This window comes from Haemorhous mexicanus, chromosome 3 (genome assembly GCF_027477595.1).
Source record: "Haemorhous mexicanus isolate bHaeMex1 chromosome 3, bHaeMex1.pri, whole genome shotgun sequence".
Classification (NCBI taxonomy): domain Eukaryota; kingdom Metazoa; phylum Chordata; class Aves; order Passeriformes; family Fringillidae; genus Haemorhous; species Haemorhous mexicanus.
The window spans coordinates 71,450,035-71,467,801 of NC_082343.1; the positions used below are offsets into that span (position 1 = coordinate 71,450,035).

At 39.6% G+C, this 17,767-nt stretch overlaps 1 protein-coding gene across 5 annotated transcripts in view; it reads left to right on the plus strand.

Moving 5' to 3' along the window:
* Nucleotides 1-17,094, plus strand: part of CDK19 (cyclin dependent kinase 19) — a 120,377-nt gene extending 103,283 nt beyond the window's left edge. For all 5 annotated transcript variants that reach the window (XM_059842291.1, XM_059842295.1, XM_059842294.1 and 2 more), the window contains 4 exons: nucleotides 3,158-3,255; nucleotides 4,730-4,808; nucleotides 9,790-10,056; nucleotides 12,863-17,094. In XM_059842291.1, coding sequence (XP_059698274.1) covers nucleotides 3,158-3,255; nucleotides 4,730-4,808; nucleotides 9,790-10,056; nucleotides 12,863-12,994 — 576 coding nt within the window. In that variant the 3' untranslated portion in view covers nucleotides 12,995-17,094. The remainder of the gene's footprint in view (nucleotides 1-3,157; nucleotides 3,256-4,729; nucleotides 4,809-9,789; nucleotides 10,057-12,862) is intronic.
* The last annotated feature ends 673 nt before the right edge of the window (nucleotides 17,095-17,767 follow it).

The window sequence follows — 17,767 nt, forward strand, 5'->3', positions numbered from 1 at the left end:
TGGATGTCTCTGTGATGACTTAGTGCTGTCTAAATTTAGGAATGAAGTTCAAAGTGACTTTGCTAATGCTGTGTACAGGGAGGTCTGTAAAGAGACTCTTAGTGCAGCTTGACTTTCAGTGATCTGTTTTCAGTTACAAATTCAGCAAAGCAGTCATCTCTCTATGTCCTGGCAAAGATTTGCTCTTTGACTCATTAGTTGCTGCTGGATGATGACACAAATAGCTGTGGAAACAAAATAGGTTGGTCCCAAGTGGGCGGAAGGGAAGAATTTCCGTAAGAAGAGTGAAACTTGAAGAAAAATTAATTAAAATTTCTTAAACTCAACTTACTGGGCACACACTGGAATCACCTGGAGGGTAAGTCTAACTGAAAAGACAGCAGTTGCTATCATCATTAGTTAGCACATGAATTTCCATGTTTTCCTACCAAAAGTGGAATCCACCGGAAAACCTGCTAACTGTCAGCTTATATTACTAATTCTCTAAGGCTGAACACTGAGCTGAGAATCATCTTGGGTGGGTTGACTGCTTTTCCCAGGGGAAATATTAACCAGATCTCCGAAGAACAGCGAAACCAGCCATACTTTGCCCTTATTCCTGAACATCATGACAAAGATTTAGTTCTCTAAGTAAGGTAGTTTGTTAGATTTTTCTCACAGTTCAAGGAGTGAATAAGGGCGTCTTAATGATCAGCTACAGAGACAGAGGCTGATCTCAAATAGGTCAGTCTCCCAAAGCTCTGAATAAAAATGGCCACTAGTATGGGATACCTTCCTGATATCTCATTGCTGTACATTGGAGGTGCACGTATTGTGAAGCAGACTCCCGAAAACTCCTTGTTCATATCCAAGACAGTTATTTTTATGAGATGATCTCCATCTTGCAGGGTGACCTCTAAAGATGTTTGCTTTGTAGCATTGATTGAGACTGTGCTAATGAGTACAGGAAGTGTGGTTCATGGGGAACAGATGGCATCAAGTAGATCAGTGCAGGATAGCAAGTGACTCTTGACAAAGAGAATGATATTATGCCATTCTGCTGATTGACATTGAATGATAATGTCTAAATGAAGGGCAGAATGTTTTCCATTCAAGAAGAGGCATCTGTTCTTGCTGTCCTGGAAAAGTTACAAGCATAGTATTCATAGCTGTCATTGTCAGGCCAGTGGAGCCTAAGAGCTTGAGACCTGCTGGGAAGTATGAGATTTCATCAGAATCTAGTCTCATTGGTTTCATTTCCAATGTTGTCTTAGTAGCTGCTGCTCTAAAAACAAATTGTCTCCAGACTTTTTTTTTAAATTCATTTTCCCAGAAGCTACAGATAATCAGAATTTCTCAAAGCAGTTGGTTCACAGTACCATCACCAATAGGCAGGTTATCTTGCTGGGTGTGATATTGTGTGTGGTATTACTTGGAATGGGCTAGCTGATTGTTTCCTCAGGAGTGAAGCAGGCATGCTGAGGGAAGGAGTCCATGGGGCAGAGGCTGATGCCCTGTTCTCTTCTGTCAACGATGATATCTGGTCATCGTTGACAGAGGAGAACAGGGAGATCACCAAAGATCAGGAGTGGCCTTGTACAGATTATGCATTTTTGTCTCTACAAGTCACTGTGGAGGAACTGGGAAATTTGCATAACCTATAATGGAGCCAGAAGCTGCTCTAGCTGAGAAAAATTTTTCATGTAGGGAAAGGTGATTTGAAGTAAAGATACTGAGTACCAAACTGTTGTCTATTTTGTATTGTGTGAGGTTACTATGTAGAGAGCCGACATATCATTAGAAGTTCAGTTTGTGAAGATGCACAGAAAATGTAGGGTTAAGAGTTATCTCACCACACAAAAATACAGTAAATAAGCACCCATTCAAACCCTCCAGGTGTATACAATGCAGGAATAGCTTGAGGTGTATCTCTAGGCAAGCAGCATAAACCCATTTGGGCGCTAGCTGCAAATAAACTGATGGGTGGAGAGACAGCCCAAATGGCTCTGTTTTGCTGGGAGTCTTTTGAGGTCTGTGGCCCATAAAGTATGGGAATAAGAGTTGGGAAGGAAATGGCAAAAGTACAGAGAGTTTTGAGACCTTATCTATCAAGTAGGGTTAACTACAACTATTGGAAAAGATTATTCCTTGTATTTCCTTTCTTGAGGAGGGTGAGTGCTTTTACTGAGGCTCTTTGCAGTAGCATATATATAGAATATAGAATTGTATGTCAGGTTTTTAATTTATTGGAATAAAAAACCCCAAATACTCATGCCAAAATCACATTCTTTTGTTGAATATCCAGGCAGTTTTTGTTGGAGACCTGAAAGAGAGTTTGAGCTGAGATGTCCTTTACAGAAGGAAATTTATTTTCACTACTGGCTTGAATAAAAAGAGTATTGTGTGAGAGCAGGATACTGTGTAATGTGAGCACCCAAATTTCCTACTGTAAGTTTATCAGAATGTGATAAATAAGTAACTATTTTAAATGATCTGATATGCCTATAATTCCTGTTTTATACTACTAATATATTGTAGCAGGCTCTTTTATAGCCTGCTTCAGTCAAAAGCATTCTAGCTAATAAATTTATGTTTGTTTTCCTCCTAGCAAGGAACAAAGGTTACTAGGAAGGGTCTGTTCCTTCTCATTTCAGTACCAATTAGAGTGGGTTTGGGAGCTGCATGATCAGCAGAGTGCTCTGATTCTGGAATGTTGCCAGTGCAAAAAATGAAGATTTATTGTTTCTGTCCCTAAAGCGATATGAAGACTCCTGGTTGGGTTCTGTCCATTCTGACACTTTTTTCCCTTTTGTGTCAGCAGTGTAGAACAGTATAAAAGCTATACAAGTACCACAAAAAGCCATTCTTTAGAAATAATGTTTTATGAACCTGTAATAGCTGAATTTAGCATTGCTTTATTGCAGTGGTTCAGCCTGAGCAATTAAGACTGCCTGATACTCTTAACTGTTTATTACGTGAGAAGTACTTCACAACCACAGCACTTTGATGGATGTGCATTGTAGTTCTTGGGAACTTCACTGAACAAGCAATGCTAACTTAGGCCTGTCTGGACAAGCCAGAAATAGTTTAGCAATCCACAATCCAAGACATACAAGTCATAGTTTGAAAAATGATAGTTTGATAAGCTTTTTGCTCTTTTTATTGTTATGCTTTGCAGCTTCAGAAGCTTCTTACTATGGACCCTACAAAGAGAATTACCTCAGAGCAGGCTTTGCAGGACCCCTACTTTCAAGAGGATCCTCTGCCTACATCAGAGTATGTATTCCCTCTTCTGTGAACATCTGGGGTGACTTCTTTCTGCTACATCCTAGTCCCTGGAATAGCATGACAGTTGAAAAATTCACAGATACCCACCTGTGTACAAGAAGTAGCAGCTCAGCCATGCTTAGTAGAAGCTACAAGTGTAGTACAGAAGTGTCTGTATCTACTGGTGTGAGAACTGAGTGCTCATGAAAAATAACCCAGTACCACAGTAGTGTTGTAATTCTGAACACACTACCAAAGCCAGAGTTACAACATTGCTGCAGCATTTAGTGAATCAATCTCTGCCTCACACAGCCTCACAGAGCCCTGTTCTCCATGGCCTGGTTGACTGTGCCTCTCCCTAGGAGTGGGACAGTTCTCTGACCTACAGCCCATTCCCATGCCCTCTTTTCACAGGGTAACAGTATGAGAAAAGTGAAGAGACTGCCTAAAATCCCACAAACCCTTTATTCAGAAGGCTTGAGAGAATATTTTGTTGTCATGAAAAATTCAGATGACATACTCAGTTCCAGCTGGCAGACTTTGTCAGTTTCTCTTCCCAGTTTTCAGAAGCATGGTGGTGCATCGCATTATGATCTGTATGAACTTGATGCAGATAGACTTCTACCTTTGCTTTCACTGTTTCCCCAACTAGCAGGCAACACCAAAAGGAGGGAACAGTCACTGGAATAAAAACAGAGTCTAGTTAATACTAGTTGGTGTTTTAAAATTTCTTTTTCTGTTTGAAAAAATCAAACACTACATAGCAACAAGATTAAGAACTGTTTACACCCTTTTAAAAGCCACATCATGTTGATTGTATTCTGAATGTTGGCACAGAAATGTAAGAAATTGATACTGGTCAAGATCTACCACTAATTTTCTGCTTAGTGTTTATCTGATGCTATCCTGTAGAGAACTGTAGATCCCCATGGATTACAGGATAACATTATGATAAGGTCTCTGCCATAGTCATTAAGGAATGTTCCAAATTCCATTGGTCAGATGAATTTTAAAGTGATCTTTTTTTCCTAAACAAGACCTGAGAAGCTTAGTGAAAGTAACTCTGCAGTTGTGATTGGCAAATATGTCGAAGCCTGTTGTAAGCCAAGGCATGCTCATAAGACACTAATATTCTTTGGATCAGTCCCTTTATTCAGTGAGCCATGCATGTTCCAGCTGGGTGCTGTGGAACCTCTGACACTGTGTTTGTTCATTTTACCATCTGGATCAAAAAGTGGTCGTTCTGGCATTTGGGCATGTTCAATCATGCCATGATTTCTAAATGACAGCCTTGTGCCAACAGCAAAGAGATCTGACATTACAATCAGCACCTATCTTGGGTGCTCACACTGCCACTCACTTGTGGAAACGGGATTTGTCAAATACAAGAAATGAAGTTTTGTTATAGGCACTTGTTTTTAACATAGTATTAAGTAAATGTATGCCATGTGTACATATTTGTGGAGTGTTTACTGTGTTTCAGTGTGTTTGCTGGCTGTCAGATTCCATATCCGAAAAGAGAGTTCCTCAATGAAGATGAACCCGAAGAGAAAGGGGATAAGGTATAGTAAACTCCTTGTTTGGTTGGGGCTTCTTTACTTTCAAGTATGCAATAAGAAAGCATCATGGTTCCAAATGAAAACTAATGAAACATGAAGAGTTAACCAAAAATGTTACAGAGTTAACCAAAAATGAAACATGAAGAATTAACAAAAATGTGTTTCCAAGGCAAAGCTCTCTTAAAACTGCTTCTCAGACAGTTGAAAAGTATCAGATGCCTCGGAGTGTCTCAGGTAGTATCACCAGCACGGTTTGCCCTGACCTGTGGGGAATGAGCTGGATGGGCTGTTCTGTCATCTGCAGCCTGCTCTCAGCTGCTGTGTTCCAGGAAGACCTTGCTACTCCTGCAGCATCGCATGATGAAAATACGTTGAGAGCACATGAAAAGAATGGCATTTTCATTGTATGACTGGCATCCATCCAGCCATTTGAATGTAGATGGCTGTCGGGGTCTCAAATAAATAGTGGCAGCCTGCTTCTGGCACTACATCAGAACATTTCATCCATCTGCATGCAGTTTCCTGATCATGTTGTAAGGGCCCTCAGACAAAGGAGTAATAAGGATTCTGAACTGTTCTGGTAGCAACAATCTGCTCTGAATATTCTCTTTTCCATAGCCCCACAGACATGAGCGAGAACTTGATTGTGTGCATAATAAATTCTGGGATATTTGCAACATAATGTGCTCTGCTTGGTGCGTGTAGCTCAGCTGTGCTGTGTGACCACAGCAATTGTCCCATAGTGCTGGGAAGGCCAGACAATGGTGCCACAGTGTAGGAAACAGCGGGTTATTTTCACAGAGCAGGGTACAGTGAGGCACCAACAGTGATGTATAGCTAACCAAATGTGAAGAGAACAGTCTTGAACTGTAGTTGTGTGAGGACTATGTGAGAAAGGCTGTTGTCTTGGGGAGAAACCATTTGAGGACATGAGTATTCTGTTTTCAATTTTTTGTGTAGCATGACAGACTAGCTGATTTTAAACCTATATTTTAGAGAGCAAATTTTGTTTTCAGAACTGATATTGCAGCTTCTTCTTTACTGGGACCAAGTGGTAGTATCCATGATTTTTGCTTCCAGATGGTTTTTTCCAGAGGAGGAAACAGACCCCTGAGCAAAAATAAAATTAAATTTACGCTACTAATTTGATTGTAATTTAGTTACTAGTTTTGCTTCAACTCTCACAGCCTCAAAAAACAAAAAGAAACCTTATGAATTAAAGTTACTCTGGCTTTTTTATATTTAAGTCAGTGTACTTGAAAGGAAAAATCTGTCTTTTCCCTGGGAATGTTGCAGGGGTGATGACAATGGCATGTTTATATTTAAAACAGCCAATATATAAATGGTCTTTGAGATTGTTGAGGACAGTCAGGTATTTATGCACTCTCCAAATTAAACTTTTTCGTAGGCCGTTTAGGTTATACAAGTCCCACATTACTCATTGAATGTGTTCCTGCAGTGCAGAAAATGTGGAGGTAAAGGCTATTCTGAAAGTTGAATCTGTTCCATGTTTTGTTGCTTTATGATGTTATTGTAAATGAAAGGTTTTATTTTTTTTAGACTGGTTTGTTTTTAAAACTGTAAATATCTGTACAATCATTTGGAAACCTGGAGAAGTTGTCTCTGTTTATTTGAAACTTACATCTGAATTAAATACATTTAGCATAAGCACCCATTCTTCAAAATGGTTAATTGTTAGTTAGCTAGACTAAAATAAGAGTTTGAAAACAAAGTGAAAATATAATTTTATCATTTAAATTCTGTTAGGCAAGTTTCTGCTAGGTTTGTTTCTAGGTAGGACTGAAATTTCATTTTGGTAATTTGTGTCTGAGAGGTGACATATGGCAATGGGTTGCTAAGTGCAGACCTTTCATGAGTTTAGTCATTTAGGAACTGCCATGAACCAGAGCGACCTGAGGACAAGGTTTTTGCTTGTCAAAAAAGCCATTTTTGTGCAGTTAGGTGGTGCAGCCAGGCCCCAGCTGGAGATTAGCAGAGCAGGTCTCAGTCTCTAGCCAGGTAGTAGCTGTAGTAGCTCCACACAAGAGCAAACTCCAGCTAGTCGACTAAATTTTGTGGTAACAACTGAAGCACAAAACCTGGGGCCTACAACAAGCTCTTGCCTTTAATTGTGAGAGTGCCTTCAATATTTGCTTACACATTAAAAAATTGAAGTTTTTCAGCTCACACAGTTATCGAAAATAGGGCGCCCCCAACTCAGGGAATTAATGGCATCTGACTCCATTGATTCAGAAGGCTGAACAATTGCTTTATTAAACTATATTATATTACATGATTCTACACTGTAACTATACTACAAAGAATACTAAAGAAAACTCGTGATTGTCTTGAGACAGCCAGGGCACAGCTTTGAGCCAATTGGTCAAGGAAACAAAACAATCCTCAGCAGAATCCAATTGACAAATCACTTCAGGTAAACAATTTTCCCAACGCATTCCACATGTGCAAAACAACAGGAGCAGCAAGTAGAATAAGAATTGTTTTTCTCTTCTTCTCTTTGTGCTTCTCCAGGAAAAAGCCCTGAGAGAGAAAATTATGTTTTTCTCTGTTCAGAGAATGTGAATGCCACTCACCATAGTAACTACCTTACTTGTATCCAAACACTCCTATGAAAACACAAATTTCAGAATTATAACACAAATGTACCTTAGTTATTGGTGTTTTGTTTGTGTAAGTGAAGCTCAAACCATTATGAAAAATAAATTGCTTCTTGATAGTTTTTTTTTTTAACAAGCTAGTTTGATTAACTTTTTAGATTACTGAGGTCTAAATATCCCAGGAAATAGAATCTGACTGAGATGGGATTTGAGAACTACATGCAGGGGGACACATTATGGGTTTTGCTAAATGTGAAATGGAATTTCAGGCCATCTCTTAAGTTCTTGAAGATGCAAGTCTTATTTGTAGTCTTAAATGAATACATCACTGCAAATTTTGTTGGAATGTATCTTGGGAGACTATTGTGATGAATGGCATAGATGCAGATCTTTTATGTCATTTATCTGAGGTAACTAAAAGCCTCAAGGTGAAGGGGACATCAAGAATTTTCTGCTAGTGGCAACTGGTTGTCATAATTTCTGAGAAACTAATAAACTAAGGTTTTAATTAAAAGGCTGCCATACTAAAGCTTTGGTTGTTATATAAGCAGATATTATACAAAAAAAAAAAAAAACCCAACAAAAAAAACCCAACCTATCCTGGAATGTTCTCTACAGTATCTTAGGGGAAGGATAGTAAGGCTTTTTAATTCAATCCATGTCAGTTGAAGGTTTTTTTCATGATGAGCAAGTGACATCTTTCCCAGAAGTGTAACCATGGAGGACAGAGTTGCACTCTGTTCATTTTCTGACCTTCCCTCCACTTCCTCAAATACTACTTTTAGTCTGTAGCCTTCCGAAGCCAAAAGAGCTCTCAATATCTTTTGTTCTTGTGTTCTTCTTCTTAACCATTTTTTCCCTTCTGTGATATTTTTCTCTGTTTATTTTCTTTCTAGGAACCGGTGTCATCTTAATTATCTGGCTTCTCTTCCTTTGCTAGTCTCCTCCTTCCCTTGCCAGATTCTTCTTTCATCAGTTTCCTCCTCTTTTGTCTTCAACATTTCTGGTTTATTTTCTGCTATTTCAGAAAGATTTTGTGACCCTGTACGTTGTGCACTGTGCTGGGCCCTACTCACAGTACAGCACTATTTACAAGGAGCTTAAAAGCATGGGAAACCAAAATAGTAATGAAACCCGTTTCTGGTTTTGCCACAGAATTTCCTCACAACCAGGAAGGCGTGATAAAATTCCTTTGGTCTCACTGTGCTTACCTTTCTGGTAGTAATGCTGTCAGCCTTCTTCAGGTGAAAAGTGAAAGTTTGAAATGTGGTTTTGATTCTGTGTGAACAAGGCCGTTGAACCACTTAGAACAACTTACTGCGGGTTCCCCATGTCTGCCACTGAGCACTAGTGAAATTCTGGGTGCTTTGATTTACTTCATTAGGTGATTACTGCTTTATAAAGTGTTCCTTTTATCCTCTCTGAGCACCTGGTGTCTTGGTTTGAAAAAGACAGGTGTCCACTGAGGGAGGCAGGAGCCTTCCTTGAAATGGAAAATGTAAACCCCCTCCCTCCAAATTATTATAATTTTTGAAAATAAGAGGCTCTCAGGCAAAGATATGGGAATAGGAATAACAGTTCTTTACTAGGAAAATTAAAAATACAAATGCAATAGTAGAAACAAACAACAAAAAAACCCACTGACAGAGTTAGAATACGACCTGACACCCTGCTGGTCAGTGTTGATTGCAGTCTGATTAAATGGTGGCTGCAATCCTCCTGCAGTGACAGGTGTGGTTCTGCTGAAACAATGATCCTGTAGAAGGGTGTAGTTTTCTTCTGAACATTCAGTGGTAGTGTAGATGGTCCTGATCTTCCTCTGGGAATCCAGTGGAAAAGGCTGCCTGTGGTGTTCCAAATCCCAGATTATATCCAGGTAGGAATGCTTGGCTCCTCCCCTGGGCAGAGCATCTCACGATGGCATGATGTAGTTTTATCAGTGAGACTCAATGACCCATTGACAGTAGATGTCTCCCCAGAGGGAGGGTTGATTGTGAAAGCCAATAAGAAAAACTGCCCAATTTACAGAAGATAACTGCCCCACCTCTAACAGATGATAACAGAACATATAACCCCACCCACATCTTGCAACCCAGGACACCTGGGTAGCTGTAGGAAGCACTCGACTGTCTTTCCAGTTTAAGTCCAGCTTGTTTCATTAAAAAAGCAAAACGACCACAAGTGGGGCACCCCACAGGTGTGCAGGTCTGTACTGAGGGTGAACTCCTCCCAGCACTCAGCCTTGCTGTGTTTTCCCATCACACGAGAGCCTGCCTCCCCCTCAGTGACACTGGGGTTGGCAGCTCCATGAAGCTCACAAACCTAGCTCACAGCAAGTGACTGTGTTGTGTGGCTTCTTCCCTCAGAATCAGCAGCAGCAGAATCAGCATCAGCAGCAAGCAGCAGCTCAGCAGCAGGCGCAGGCGGCACCGCAGCAGCCGCAGCCGCAGCAGCAGAGCAGCAGCCAGACCAACGGGACGGCGGCGGGCGCCGGCGCGGCAGGAGGGGGCGCGGGCGCGGGGCTCCAGCACAGCCAGGACTCCAGCCTCAACCAGGTGCCTCCCAACAAGAAACCACGCATAGGGCCTTCAGGCGCTAACTCAGGCGGGCCTGTCATGCCTTCAGATTATCAGGTACCTCTGGAAATTTTGCTGCTTCTGATACTGTAGGGCAGAGGGCCAAAATGTCATTTTTCCCCATTCCCAGCTGCAAGAGCAGACCGTGTTTTCATGAATTTTTGATGTAACCTGAGGCATGCTGACGTTTTGTTCTGTGATTAGTAATGTTCAATCGAATACCAGTTTGAGTTGTACCTACTGCACCCTGTAAAGTGTTAAGGACTAGTCCACTCCAGGAAAGCACTTAAATATTTGCTTAACTTTAGACTAATCTTGCTGAAGCCAGTGGATGTAAATGCTGCTCTGCATCAAGTTCAGGATACTTGAGTGTTGGCAGTATTAAATCCCATGTGAGGTGCAGATGTGAGGCAATCCTGAGAAGGAGAAGCAAAGTTAGAACCAGGCTCTCCCATTTCATTCCTCCTATTGTCACATGTATGAAGTCGTTCTGTAGTTTATTCTGGTATCTTTCTAAGACTACTTCTAATGTTAAAGAAAAAAAATGCATGTAAGCGCAGGAATGACAGTTTGGTTCATCCATTTGATTTATGCCAGAGCAAGGCACAAAGACATGCACTGTTTCTAATGTGACCAAAGTAGAACAGATTTCATGTTTTTCGGTACAGTAGCATTCATAAGGAAAAGCACTATCACTGAATATTTTTTGAATTTGCATACTTGTCTTTGCTTACTAGAATTATATTTTCCACTGAAAAAGTGACTTAGATTAAATATAGAAAGCATTGAACTTACCAGGATCTTCAGTACTTCAGAGTTTATACTTGCTGGAGCAGTAATTAGTTGAAAGAAAAAAAAAAAGTTAGATATTAAGGGTAAATTTAAATTATGCTAGAAATTCTGTCTGCTCCTAGCCTCCAAAGAGGGTCTTACTTTGGAGAATGGTCTTTTCAGGCTGCTTTAAAGTTAAAATAAGTAGGCTTTAAGACACCAACTCTACAGTTGTCTTGACTTAGCCCTCCAGACCTTCTCCACAGACAATTGATTACTCAGTGCCAGACATATTTCTCCCATTTTTAACTCCTTTAGTTACAAATTGTCATGAAGGCATTGAGGTCAATTTAAGGGGAAAGACATCTAGGTTTCTTTTTTGAAAAGTTCAACACAGGCTTGAGGACTGAACAGTACATCTGTCTGACTGTACACTATTGGTTTGGTTTGGACTGCACGCTATTTGGTCTGGTTTGGTCTATACTTTGAGGTGTGCTGCATTTGATGATATCCGTTATAGAATTCTTATCCAGTTCTCTGAATTGTTGGCAAACTTCCCCCTTAAAAGTAGCTAGTAGTCTAAATACTCTTTTTTTCAGTTTTTTTTTGCCCTTTGTGATGCTTTCCTTCTAAACTTTAACAGCACAGGCATCAAAATCATGATCTGTATGTTTCTTTTATGTCATTCACTAAATTGTAGGGTCTGATTATCCATTTTTACACTTGTGTTTGGCTATCTGCCTTCAACTTCTAGCTGACTATCTTCTGTTCCAGAAAGGAATGTCTGCAATTTGTCCAAGTCTGACTTTATTAAAAACAAATTCTCATATGTGAAACAAAAATAAGCATGGGCAAGTTAATGCATTCTTCTAGTCTTAAGGCAGTAATTTTACTCCATTTTATTTTATTCGGAAGATTCTCTTTGCTTTGAGTTTCATTTAGCTTGTGGTCTGAAGTCTCTGTTGAAGTTTTTGTTGTCATTCACCAGCCTCAATCTATGTTGCTTCCACAAATGACAGTGCAAAACTCTTTTGTTGAATTTTACTGAACCTTTCCTATGTGACCTTGGGTATTTTCCTTACCATGGTGAGCTGATGCTTTTCATCCAGAAAGAGCACCTCTAAAATCATAGAATTTATCACAATTCTTTTTCTTTTCCATTAGAAGTTGAAAAACTTCCCCAAATTTTGAGAAGAATTTCAGGTTTCAGACACTGTGTAACACAACCAGCCTTATCATGGGATTGTGGTGGGGTTTACCTTGCTGGACTGTCTCCTGTCCATTGAGCGATACTTCTCATGCCAAGTGATTTTGCATGTTGCATTATTGGGCAGCTCACAATTTATTCTGGATGGAAAATGGTTATGATAATGAAATTATTATGATAATAATAATCTGCAGGTTGCAAGATCCACAAATTTGTCTTAATGAGGTTGGAGTGCACTGAGCTGACAGTCCCAAACTGTGGAGGGGTAAAAAAAAAAAATACTCAGGAAAATGAATGTTAGGTTATGTACATACATATACCCATTTTTAAGCAGTTGTCCTTGTTTGCAGTAGTCAAGGTATCAGGTTAAATGACTCACTTAATATTATATTATTTAATCTTAATGGACAATTTTTCATTTAGATAAATTGAGTAGTAGTCATGGTTGTCTTTTTCTCAGAAAAGAATAAAATGTTTATAACGTTTATTATTGCCTATCTTGAGAAGGGTGTTTGTAGTCTTAGCATTAATAGTATTTGCATTAATAGCACTTACAATAACAATAGATGTAAGTTTAAGAAACATGTATTTTGAAAGAGAGTCTGCTCTCTTTGTCTCTTGTGCATTTTTTCTTCAGAAAATGGGTGTGTACATACTGTACTTTTAGGTGTCTCCAAGGGTTCTTGTGTATTTTGTGTGCTGTGTTAAAGCTGATTGCAGATCAGAATGATGACTAGGGTTTTATGGGACCCTAAATAATATCACTTTCCCCAGCAGTCATGTTTTATTGAGCACCAGAGAGGTTAAAAATTTCCTGAGCTGCATGGTCCTAGCTGGCTGAACCTGTTATGATCATTCCTTTGATCCCTCTCTTTTTTCCTGCAGCACTCCAGCTCGCGCCTGAGTTACCAAAGCAACATTCAGGGATCTTCTCAGTCCCAGAGTACAATGGGCTATTCCACATCGTCTCAGCAGAGCTCTCAGTATCACCAGTCTCATCAGTCTCACAGGTACTGAGGGGCCTGACAGGCTGCACTCAGAAAGGAATGGACTAGAAGCCAGAAGACTCCAGCAATATGAAGTTCATAATGATGAGAAGACCAAAAATACAAACTGTGATGCAGAATTAAAATTCATGATGATAAAAGGAAAACTTCACTCACTGAAGACTTGCCCCATCCCTGCCCCATCCCCATCCCTTTATTGCCATAAAGGAGATTCTAGTGAAGTTTTCCTTCCTTCCTGCCCTTGCATGTGCTCCATTGTGGTTACTCTAATGAACCCTTCTGATCTGAACCCAGCACTTAACTTCTTTAACCTTTGGAATTTTGAAGGATTCCTGGTGCACCTTCCTTATGCTGTAGTGATTGCCATAAATCTGTCTTTTCAATCTCTTTGATGGGATTTTAAAGTTTTAAAATCTTGAACTCCCAGGCTTTCAAGCTTGTATATAGTTAGTTTTATACTAGGCAAACCAGTTTAGCTATACAGGTATATTGCACCTTTTTAAAGCACTATGTTATTTTCACAGGATATTACTGTTTTGCTCATGGATGTCAAGAACAGCGAAATTTTACTGTTCCAGAGTATTTTACTATTCTGTTTTTATTAGTCTAGTTTTCAGGCAAAGTATTAAAAATAAAAATTTTAAAAATTAATAAAATGTAAAGAGAAAAATGAAAAAAGAAAAAAACCCTCCCAAGTCTCTGCAGCGACAGATATGCTTCATGCTACTGGACTGAACGCCACACAGAAGATTGCTGATATTTCTTAACTCATTCACATTGAATTCTTGAAATCACAGTGATCATGATCTGACTAGTTTTAAATTAAGCATTACTTTAAATGAAACCAGGACAGTCACATGAAAAGGAGATGCTTTCAGGATCTATTGGAACAGAAGAATGGAATGTCTTCCCAGGCTGGACACCAAAATAGTCAGGAAAATGTATTTACTGCCCTCAAGTCTCAGTAGGAATGTGGATGACGGGCTTTTTCTGTATTTCTGCAAAGTAGCTTATTAATGTGTGTGAGAGTTCTATAAATTTAGCTTGCTTTCACATTCCTGAGTCAGTTCTCAAAATTTAAAGGTGACAGAAATACTAAGACTTGCAAAAACAAATGCATTTAATAATTTTATGTTAGAATTTATAATTAAGAGAAATTATTGTGCAGTTTGAAAAGCATGTTGAAAATTGTTCCTTTTTCTTGTTTATAATGCATATTCTGTCCCCCTCACATTGCTGTGATTAACCAGATTAGTTACACCAGATGCGCTTGATTGCACTGAAATGTTTCTTTTTCCCTAGAGCAAACATGTTTTGATTGTGCCTAAGGGACTGTAAGTGGATGGGTAGCTGGCAGAAAATCCCTAGTAATTAAGCAAGAGTTCAGAAGCATAATCAGAGGATTATTGTCCAACTTCTGGAACCACAGTTATTCAGAGAGACACAACATGTAATTTGGGACAGCTTCGCTTTTGCTTCAGCCTTCAGAAATAAGGCTGGCTCTTGTGGCAGAAAACCTAGAGGAATGCATTTAGAAAGCTACTGGCAGTATAACATCAGAGAGCTTCTACAGCTGGTGTCCAGAGAAGAGGTGACAGGAGTTCAGGTGTAAATGGTCAGTGGTAACAGGTTTTTATACTGCAGAGTGTTCTCTTCTGTCCTGTGCCCAGACAAAAAAATGGTGTACCATTGCACATTCACACTGAAGTTGTGATCAGATGTAGCAAGATGAGTGGGTCTGTTTGCTCTGAGGAGAATGCTTTTCATCACATACATGGTTCTTCTGGATTTGATCTCCCAGTCATCTTCAATGCCCCTTCCTCCTCATATTTGTGCTGTTTTCCTGCTTTGTGCGAGCAGTTGGCTTGCTTCGGCCATACCTACCATCATGTGATTTTGATAACACCCAGCTGTTCCAGAAAAGCAGGTAAAACCTGCTTTTGTCATCAAATGGATGAGAAGGTGGTGAAAAACTAAATGAAGCAATTGAAGGGAAAAATTCTTTCTGGGGAAAAATAATCTCCCAAAGGATGCTTTCAATGTATAACCCTTGAATTGCTACATTTTATACTTACTGTAGTACTGTGAAAGGACAGGTTTTAATTGTTCCTTCATTTCAGTGACTGTGGGGTGACATTCTTTCTGTCTCCCCCCTTACTGATGTTAGAATGAGGTACTTTTGATCAAATGGGTATTTGGCCAATGCTATTAAGTAACACTACTTTTATACTTCTGCAATGTCACATTTCTGGAATTTAACTTAGGGCAGAGTGATTTTTGTCCCCTTCTGTTGTCTCAGAAGGATAAAAAGAACATGAGGGGACAGTATTTTGTCTTTTTTACTACAGCTATCCAACTTTTTTTTCCCTGCTGTGACCTGCAGCTGATCATCAAAATTCATACAAGAGCAGGAGGTGGTAGGGGGACCATTGGTTAATTAAGGTGGGCTCTTGTGCCAACAAGGTAAAATCATGGTGTAGAATAATCTGTATGTAGAGTGTGAAACTTCACAGCAATGTAAGGTGCTTTAATTGAGTGAACTTCCAGCTTCTAGAGTGACTGCCACAACCTCTCTCAGCTGCACTTGCATTTCTTGTCCTGTTTGGGTTGATAGATGACCACATGCCACTCCTCTCTCTAGCTTTTATGCGCACAGGTGAAGCCGAGGTGTCTTCCTCCAAAATTCATAGCTGGGAGGAGAGGGAATAAAAGCAACAGCACTGGCTGCAAAATGTAGGCTCGGCACACTCTTGTAGTTTCTTCACTGGGGTGAAATTATTTGCCTTTTCTTGGGAGCTTGATGCATGCTGCCAGGGTTGGTAGCAGTCATAGTGGAAGAAGCCTTGCTGCCTAGGGTTATCCCATGAGGTAAAAACTCTCCGCTTTCAGAAGTGAATTGTGCAGTTTGTCGTGGGAAACCAGGACCATGTCATTTTTATAGGGTTTTTTTTGCCTGTGCAGTTTCTTTATTACTCAGCTCTGTCTCTGTCCATAACCTATAGACCCTCAGCAAAGTGTTTCACCCCTGTACTGAGAGGCGCAGAGCTGTCTTCTCCATCCTGTTGGGAGAACAGGCTGCTGAGCACAGCTTTTCACATCGTGGCTCAGAGGAAACAAACACGTGGGGAATTAATGGGATGAGCAGCCTGCTCCGCGTTGGTGAAGTTTACGTAGCACAAACTGCACAATGAAGGAAAAATATAGGGAAAGCTGCAACTCCTGCACTGTATCTGTGACACTGTATCTGGGGAGGGGGAGGGAAGTGCATTCTTAGCGGGAGGGGTGGCGGGAAGCTAGAAGTGTTCAAATATGTATGATATTTTATATAAACATAATAAGCTTAGTTCCCCTTCATAATCTTCAGGAATGGTACTTTAACACCATTAAGTAAAGAATTGTTTTAGGATTAAATAAATGTATTGTACATAAGGCCATACGTAATCTTCTAAAAATGTCGCCAGACAGGAGCGATGTGTATTACAATATGAAAAAAGTCCTTAATGCACTGTTATCTCCTAAATATTTAGTAGTAAATTAATGCTATTTAATTTTTTTAAAAATTTGTCTTGTGTAGACACTAAAAAGTATTACACAAAATCTGGACAGAACATGTCCTTTTTAACAGCAATTTAAAGAACTTTTTATATATGTAAGGTAGTAACTTTTCAAATTGTTCTAGTTGTATATTCCCATGTTTACTATTTGTGGAGGTGTGCCTGTCTCTACTCAGTTATTTTTTTTCCTAATAATTTCATGCACGCATCTTTCATTTTTGTAGTTTCCATTAGAAATTACTGTGTATGTGCCTGGTGCTGCCACAAAACTTTCCCGCTCTAGATCTGTGGTGGCCGCATTCAGTAATGCCCGTGCCAATGGGCTACCAAAACCACGAAGCAAAATACTTGTTTCTCATTCTAGAGTTGAGAGTTTACTGCTTTTAAGTTGTCCTGATGTCACTCTTGAAATGACTGTTAAAACTAAGCTATGAGTTCATTGCATTTATTTTATATTCTTGGTTGTAATGAAATGGAATTGACTTTGCTTCAGTGTGAATTTTTTTAATAAAATAATATACATTTGTAATAATAATAAAAAGTTCAAATCAAATAAGCGTGCAGAAAAGTTTTTGTAAATGTCAACTTCGGGCTACCAGTAGGGAAAATACAGCCCACAAAATTGCAGTTGTAATTATATTCAGGATGTTTATGATATCATACGCCACAGAAAACAAAGCTTGCAAAACCTCAGAGTTGAAATTGCAGTTTTTAAAATGCCCACGAGGATATTCACAGCTATGTGTCTATCAAAATAGAATGAAGCCTTATGGAAAGCAGGATTGATGAAGTGTTCTCTTAGGTTTTGCTCTCTGCTTGTAAGCGTACGGGTGTGCCATGCTGATGGCACTTGTTGAAATTCATTATTACTTGCATGACAGTCCTGTAGATGCATCTTCTGAAAAAGAAAGCTGGTTTACTCTGTTCTGGAAATAAATGCTTTCCTGCTTTCTCCTCCTGCTGGATCTTGGAGCACTTCAAGTATTTCAGGTGGCAACATGGAAAGTATGAGCTAGAGCATTACTGGTGTGTTTTCACAATGAGATTTTGTGTGCTTTGCTAGTCTGTGTGTTTCTGTTCCATCTAACGATGGATGGATGGATGGATGGATGGATGGATGGATGGATGGATGGATGGATGGATGGATGGATGGATGGATGGATGGATAACTTCTTCCAAAAATCCCAGTTGTCTTTTCCACAACAGTTGCATGGGTAAGAATGCTTTGG